Source organism: Camellia sinensis, chromosome 3, assembly GCF_055761805.1.
Source record: "Camellia sinensis isolate YWXY chromosome 3, ASM5576180v1, whole genome shotgun sequence".
In the NCBI taxonomy this organism is placed as follows: Eukaryota; Viridiplantae; Streptophyta; class Magnoliopsida; order Ericales; family Theaceae; genus Camellia; species Camellia sinensis.
Genome location: NC_138963.1, coordinates 46,081,532 through 46,089,546, shown reverse-complemented (window position 1 = coordinate 46,089,546; position 8,015 = coordinate 46,081,532). Strand labels below are relative to the sequence as shown.

Here is an 8,015-nt window from a genome sequence, read left to right as displayed (position 1 = left end):
CATTTTGTTTTGATATGATTTGCTTGGACCTAAGGTCGTTCTGATCAGCTGATAATGTAATTGGCCTGAGGCCATTCTAATATTGTAATGGGCCTGAGGTCGTTCTATTTAATGGGCCAGAGGCCGTTCTGTACGATGTTGGGGTCAAGACCCTTCTGCAATGTGAATACAGATATTTTATGAAAGCTATATCTTGGAAAGATCTGCTTCAATTACTATAGTCTTGTAAAGCTTATGCTTATTCATTCAAATCTCTTTACTTTAGTGTTACTCATTGAGCTTTGCTCACTCCGTATATATGTATGTATATGTAGGTGACCAGCAGCATGGAGACCAACCGTAGGGTCTGCACTAGGAGTTATTTTTTTAACCGATTGGTCAAGTCTCCAAGATGGAGCCTCTATCTTTTGTCTTTTGACTCACTTTTGATACGATTTTTGTGTTAGCTTTGCTATGATGGTCTTGGCTTATGTAAACTATATGTACAAGGAACTTCTTTGATACATAAAGTTTTGCATGGACATGTAAATGTGTGTGATGCACTATAATTTAAGCAATTTATATATTTTTTGATCATGTTAGCACAATTCAATGGACTTCTTTGTATGTGATATGCTTCCACTTATGACCCCATTATTGTATTTATTCTGTATTATTGTTTGAGGCTGTAAGTAATCAAGTGATTACTGGTCGGTTATGATCCTAATCCATAGGGGCGGTTTTGAGTCGTGATAGAGTGCAAGACACAATAAGTGACACCGCTTGAGCACACAATGACCCCCTCCCAGAAGTTCAAACCTGCAAAAAATTGTTCGAGTGCAAGAAATACCACTCGAGCGAAGATACCACACTTCTAGTAGTTTTGCAAACTGTAAAAGACCGCTCGAGCGCAAGAAAGACCGCTCGACCAAACAGGCAAAAAACTGGGCAAAAACTCTTTGAAAAACTAATTTCTCAACCTGTTTCAAACGCAATCACAATTCCTAAACAACCAAACTCAACTAATACTAAGATGAAAATGAGATGAACAACAATTAAGGATATGGATTCTCATATTCAAAAGTAAGAAATAGGTTGGGTCTAAACCAGAACCGTTATAAATTTTAAGTATAAAAATTGAAAAATGCTATATACCAAGAATTTGTAGTCTAAAAATCATCCAAAAAGTAAAATATATTGTGTAAAAAAATTTTAATAAAATATGGCTCACATCCAAAATGAATGTGATCTATTGATTTAGTTTTCTAAGTAATTGGTAATTTTCTCAATTTGTAATATATGGGAGATTCTACAATACAAATCCGTATATCAGAGGTAAGTTATGACATTTTATGATATTGATATTACTTCGCGTTATAATTAAACTGCTTTCAATCATTCAAAGGAACAATAATCATAACCACACACGATTTGAGACATAAATATGATTTTCCAATCATAATTAAAATAATAACCACAATATATTATAATTAAGCCACAACAAACACTATGGATAATAATTAAGTTACAACCAACACGTTATAACTAGAGAAAAATTAAATTAAAGTCTCGTTTGAGAACTATGTATTTTAGCTAAAAGGTCGTTATAAGTTGCCACATCACTTTTTTTATTTTTCTTTACATCTTTTCGTAAAAAGTCAAAAAATTACTAAAATAGTCTGTTCCCAAACAAAATCTCAGTGTATATTTAAAAAATAATTACAGATCAATAAAAAAATTATAAATATTAATAACTAAATTCTTAAAATTTTCCATCAACTTATAATAATTTTGTGGGAATACCATTGGGTGGCAATTTTCCGTTATAACTAAAGGCCACTAAATTCATAATTAAAGATATTTTTGTTGATAATTAATAGTACAATGCTCTACATAATTTTTTACGATGTGATTGATAAATTCACCGGTCAGTAATTGGAAAAAATATTGAGATTACAATTTAAGTTCAACAAATTTTTCCTAGTGACATTGTAAGTTATATATCAAATTTTAATTTTTTATCATATCATGTAAAATAAATAAATAAATAAATCATGGAACACCGTGTCACTAAAAAAAATTATAAATAATTAAAAAAAAATAAAGCATAAAGCATATAAAAAAAAGAATAAAGAAGTCCGCGTCCAATGATTAACAGTTGCCTAGCTGTGAATCCGTAAGAAACTAAGCAAGCAAGAAAAGAGAGAGAGAGAGAGAGAGAGAGAGAGAGAGAGAGAGAGAATGACCATGGCTGATGATGTGCCTATTTTAATTTTATTTCAGAAATTACAATCTGTTCTTGTAGTTCTTGCCGAAGGAAGATTTATCTTTCCAGGACTAGCAAATCGCGTGGACGTTGCCTTGTGTTAGGTTTTTATTCTTGGCAATCCCGTTTGACAAAACTCCTTTCAGTTGTAATTTTATTCGCTCTTGTATTTCAGTGAGGATATGAGTTTTAGATGCGAATCCAACCCGAATTGTGCCTTGCAAAGAAGTTTGTGATGTTAATACTTTCAAGATTGCCACTTCGCTGATTATGAAAGGAATCAAGCTGCCTGGTCAGCTCGTGGGGGTCCAGGGGGCAGCACCCCTTGGCGGGTTTGGGGCAGCGCCCTGACGGGGTCGAGGGCAGCGCCCCTGAAACAAAATGCAAAATTGCATTCGAAGTTGCATGTCCGCCCTTGCTCACTCAAGCAAAGGCTGCGTCTGGCAAAAAAACCTGAGAAGGATGAATGTACGCTCGAGCAAAGGTTGTGTGGCTCGAGCGAAGCCACTTATGGAAAAACACGCGAGATTAGTTCCTCGCTCGAGCGAGAGAACCTTCGCTCGAGCGAGCTTCACAGTCCCAGATTTCTATAAGTACGTGTTTCTGTCAGATTTTAGGATTACTTTTTCAGATCTTCTTTTTGGATATTAAGGTTTATATCTGGGGATATGTTGCTAGTTTTCTTTGATGTTTAATTGAGTATTCAACTCATGGGTTAAGAAGAATACATCAAAGGTTTGTTTGTTCATTCTATACAAAAGAGAGAGTTGTTCTTCGGTGGATTCTGAAGAATTTGAGTCTGAAGCTTTGGTGGATTCTGGAGTGGCTCATCGTCAAGACAATTCCGAAGTGAAGACGGGGTTGGAAGAGACACATAGGGGTTGGTTCAATTCGGGCGTGGATTCGCTAGGTAATTGAGAGTATACCTGTGCAATTCCTTTATATCTTCTTAGTGGATTGTTTTGTGGCTGTTGCCCGTGATTTTTTTATCACAATTGGAGGTGCTCCAATTGTGATTTTTTCACGTAAAATCATTGTGTCGATTTGTCTTGATTGTTTGATTGGGATTGTTATATACTGCTTAAAATTGATACATAATCACAAATCAACATCTAGGGGATTTCTAGATTTTTCACCTTGAAAGAACTCAAACATATTTTGATCTTCCTCCATGCCGAAAACAACAATACCACTAGCTTCGATGAGTCTCGGCTTCGTCTTGGCCTTGGCTTCTTCACACTCTTTACTCTGCAGAATATATCATCGAATCTTTCCTCCTCAACACCCAACAAAGGAGACCATGGATCCAAATCCGATTCACCTACAAAATGAATAAAATTGTACGAAGCTTCAGAGATGTATCCACTTAATTATTTCCACATCAACATTGACCGGCAACACAAACAGACCAATACAATATCCTTGATTATAAGAAATTTAATCAAACATTCGCAACGCATGAAAAAATGCAGCACGATGTACTTGTTGGACGTGGAGATGTCGAGAAGGAGTTAATAGCTTAATTGACCGACAACGAGGAGGAGAAAAGCCTCTGTGTGATTTCTCTGGTGAGCGAAGAAGTGCTTGGAAAGACGGCACTGGCAAGGAATGTCTACAACAGAGTAGACATTCAGTAGCATTTCCAGTGTCGTGCATGGCTCCACGTCGCCAAAGATTTCACATACAAGGATCTGTTGCTTGCAATAATCAAACAGATTCCAATATGTGGCGTATTGGCTGACGCGGAGCTTATGAGTGAGCACCAATAGTTGGCTTTGCTTTTCTAGATTTTAATGGAGCTCAGGTTTTTAATAGTATTGGATGGTATCTGCACCAATCATGTCTAGATCATGTTAGCACTCCCTTCGCTGTTGTCGCGAATGCAAGCAGAGTCATCCTCACTACGCGCGACTCTAAGCTTGCATCTGAGGTTGACCCGTGGGGTCACCCATTGAAACTCATGAGCTTATTTGGTGAGGAGAGTTGGGAATTGTTCTTGAAGGTGGTAAATGGGGCAAATCATGATAATTTGAACAATTTCAAGGTAGGAATTGTGAGAATATGTTGCGGTTTGCCTCCAGCAATTGTCATGCTTGGAGGATTGTTTTCGAGCATACAACCGAATGATGAGTGGTCCGGTGTAATTGATCATCTTTCACAGTACTTGGGGGATGATGATCAATCAGTTGATCTCTTGACTATCGTAGCTTTAAGCTATCATGAGCTACTGTATGTGTTAAAGCCGTGTTTCCTTTATTTGACCCTCTTCCCTAAAGCGTATGAGATTCCTACGCAGAGGTTGTTGCAGTTGTGGATTGCCGAGGGATTTATTCAAATATCAACTACTACTGCGACTAGTGTCCTTGAACTTAAAGTTCTGGCCAAGGCATATTTGGAAGAACTAGTATCGAGAAACATGATTGAAATAGCCACATGGAAAGAAGACGGAAGCCCCAAAACATGTCAAATGTCGAGCTTTCTTTACAATGTCTTCTTGCCAAAAGCCGACGATATAGGATTTCTTCAAATCCACCATTGTAATTCACATGTACATGAGTCTAATCAGATTATTCGGAGGCTTGCAGATCATTATGTTGGGGTCAAGTCTACTTTGGAGTCTCATACTCAACATCTATGCTCGTATGTTTCATTCGAAGCCCAAAAACAAGGTACATCTAATAGAGAAGTCGGTACATTGCTTAACACAATAATTAGTAAGAGGAGATCTAGAGGTATTTTCCTGATGAAAGTGGTTGATCTAGAGGGTGTCTACAAACCTTTGCTACCCGAGAAACTCGACTAACACTTACAGAACCTAAGGTCCATAGGCTTGCGATGGACCGGTCTAGAATCTTGTCCGGAATCAATTGGGGATCTACCATGCTTGGAGACTTTAGATTTGAAGTATACTAATATAACCACTTTGCTGGGTTCCATTTGGAAGGCATAGAACCTTCGACATCTCTTTATGAACGAGGTGTCAATTGCGAAGCCATCATCAAAAGAGTCTTCACCGACAAACCTTCAAACCATAATGGGGCTCCTGCTTGGTGCTAAGGACCCTTATGAATACGGTTTAGACTAGTTCACCAGCCTTGGAAAATTGGGATTGTCATGCCATCCAAAATCAGCAGAGAAAACAGCCAAGTGCATATCAGGACTTGACAAACTCCAAACCTTAAGATTGAGATCAAAAGATCGATTTGGTCAACCTTTAGACCTCAAGTTGAGTCCTTTGAAGGACCATCAGTCTCTTTCGAACTTATATTTGTTTGGAGTGATAAAGGATGGGATTAAATACCTTCCCCTGAATCTCAAAGTCCTAACATTGTCAATGTCAAAACTCATAGAAGATCCAATGCCGGTGATAGGGAAGCTGCTGCCTCAACTGAACGTCCTCAAGATTCTTGCTTTCTCTTATCTAGGGTCGGAAATGAGATGTGTTTCAGGGAACTTCCCTAAACTCCGCGTCATGAAATTGTGGATGCTAGAAAACCTAGTTCAGTGGACATTGGAGGGAGGTGGCATGCCCCAACTTGCGGAGTTAGAAATTAGAGGTTGCAAAAAATTGACGAAGTTGGATGGATTAGAGCACCTGCCTGCCCTGAAGGAATTACCTTTAACAAACATGTCGCCGAATTTTGTTGCAGATGTTAAAAAAAGGTTGGGAAGAAACATTTTACTCACCAATGAGTGGGAGCCTTCGTCCCTCGCATGTAAGTTTTTTTCATTTGTAATATACTGTTTATCATTTTTTTTTTTAATGAACCAAAAGTGAGCAAATCACTAAGGATCTTCTAATTATATTAATGTTTTTAATGAAGGATTAATGCTCGTGGATACTGGAGACTGGAATAAAATGCAGTTTTAATTTGGAGTCAAGACTTTCAATGACTTCAAAGAGTTTATTGTAGACTGTAGACGCGCCCGTGGGCCTCATGCTACAGTTCGGACTCGATTTGTGTCACGGTTCTAAGTCTGAACCAAAGAGTCCAAATCTGGCAAATCGTTTTGAGAAACAGATTTTTGAAAAAGTAGTGCCAAACATGGACTGCTTTGCCAGATACAGAGTCGCCACCTAAATATTTTAAAATGGGGAAATTTAGGAAACCCTGACTCGGTGCCGAAGGCCACATGTCCGTCATCACCGGAGTTGTCTCGGCTCGGGAGCTTGGGTACGATCGGGAAAGGTCAGCTATGAGCACCCCCTCTCGACCGGTCCGAAGACCGGCCTCTACTAACCGTGATATCCAGTTTTGAAAACGTTATGTGTTCTTATTCCAATTATTAGCCTAGCATTACTATGTTATGCGCGCGGCAAACAAGTATAGACCGAATCGCCCAAATTGGAAATAAAACATTTTATGTTCGTTTTGAAAATGGTTTGCTACTCGTAAGTAGGCTAAAATGCAGGTTTTGCCACCTTCAAGTGGGCTTTTGGAAAAGATGGTTTTGCCACTATATAGTGGGCTTAAAAATCGCAGTTTTAACGCATTATCCCAATTTAAGCAATTTGACCTCCACCCACAGGCATTCAAGCAGTTTATCTCATGTAAGCACTTAGCCGCATGGCAAGCATACTGTCATGGCAACACTCACACGCATGCTGGATGCTAAAGCAAAAATACTTACATCGTACTCCGTGCCAAAACAGTAAACTAGTTAGCAAACATGCATGTCCTATTTCATGTTAAAAGTGGCTAATGCATCACATGCAAGATGCGATCTAGGCAGGCTCGGCTAGCCCTAAACATGGTATGTGAAAATGCACAATTATCACATATTCGGTTTAGAATTTGAAATACAAATGCGGTTAGCGTGATGTACCGAGCCTAATGTATGCAATACAAATGCATGGATGCACGCATGCATAGCATAAGGTATGCTAATTTCAAAAAATGCCCTAATCTACCATCATAAGCGGGTAAATAAAAGGGAAGAAAGAAATGGGGATTGGAAGACATACACACCACCCACACACACTTATTATAGATTTGCCCTCACTCGGAGGGCCCAAATAAATATTACAGTCCCAAAATAATAAACAAATAAAATTATTACAAGATTTCTAATTTAATTTAAAAAAAGATGGCAAAGGAAAGAAGAGGGCAGCCGCAGCCTCTGCCTCGGGATGTGCGAATGATGCATGCTCGAATCCGTCTCGCCCGGAAAACCCGTACTGTACTCCTGCCGCCTCTGTTTGTACTGCCTTGTCTTTCTGAAAATTGCCAAAGTACTGGAGCAAGTTCCTTGCATCCTGCAGAGCACCACCGGCCGGACAGAATTCCCACCGGCACTTCACAATTCCCATCGGCATTTTTTGGATTCCTCGGCACTCCAGATATTGTCGGTCGGCACTAAATTCTGCCGGTCGGCAGAAACTTCCTGCAGAAGACAATTTGACAGCAAACAGAGAACAGACAGTGCATGGCATGGGGTTCTCAGGTACATGTGGGCATGGTTGTGCTTCTTATCATGTTTTGAACTCAAAGAAGCACGACCCTCGATCTTTGAGCCATCAATGGAGCATGATGACCCAAGGGATCAAATTCGCCACTCAATGTAAGGATGCATGCAACAAACAAAATGAGATCCGAAGCCTTTTCATGTCGAAGTCAAAGGCCCCGGTGACCGAGAATCAAGGTACATTGCATCACTTGGAGTATGAATGTCCCTTGACCCTCATATTTGGCTTGACACCCCAAGCCAAATGATGCAATGCATGTTATGCTCACAAGGCTCAAAATACAACATAATGCTAAACATGCAA

The 8,015-nt window shown here is 39.2% G+C and overlaps 1 protein-coding gene across 1 annotated transcript; it reads left to right on the top strand.

Moving 5' to 3' along the window:
• Positions 1-4,205: 4,205 nt before the first annotated feature.
• LOC145821473 (putative disease resistance RPP8-like protein 2) lies at positions 4,206-6,103 on the top strand. Its single transcript, XM_082917995.1, has 3 exons — positions 4,206-4,914; positions 5,377-5,908; positions 6,070-6,103. The coding sequence occupies exons 1-3, from the start codon at positions 4,206-4,208 to the stop codon at positions 6,101-6,103; spliced, it is 1,275 nt and encodes a 424-aa protein (XP_082774121.1).
• The last annotated feature ends 1,912 nt before the right edge of the window (positions 6,104-8,015 follow it).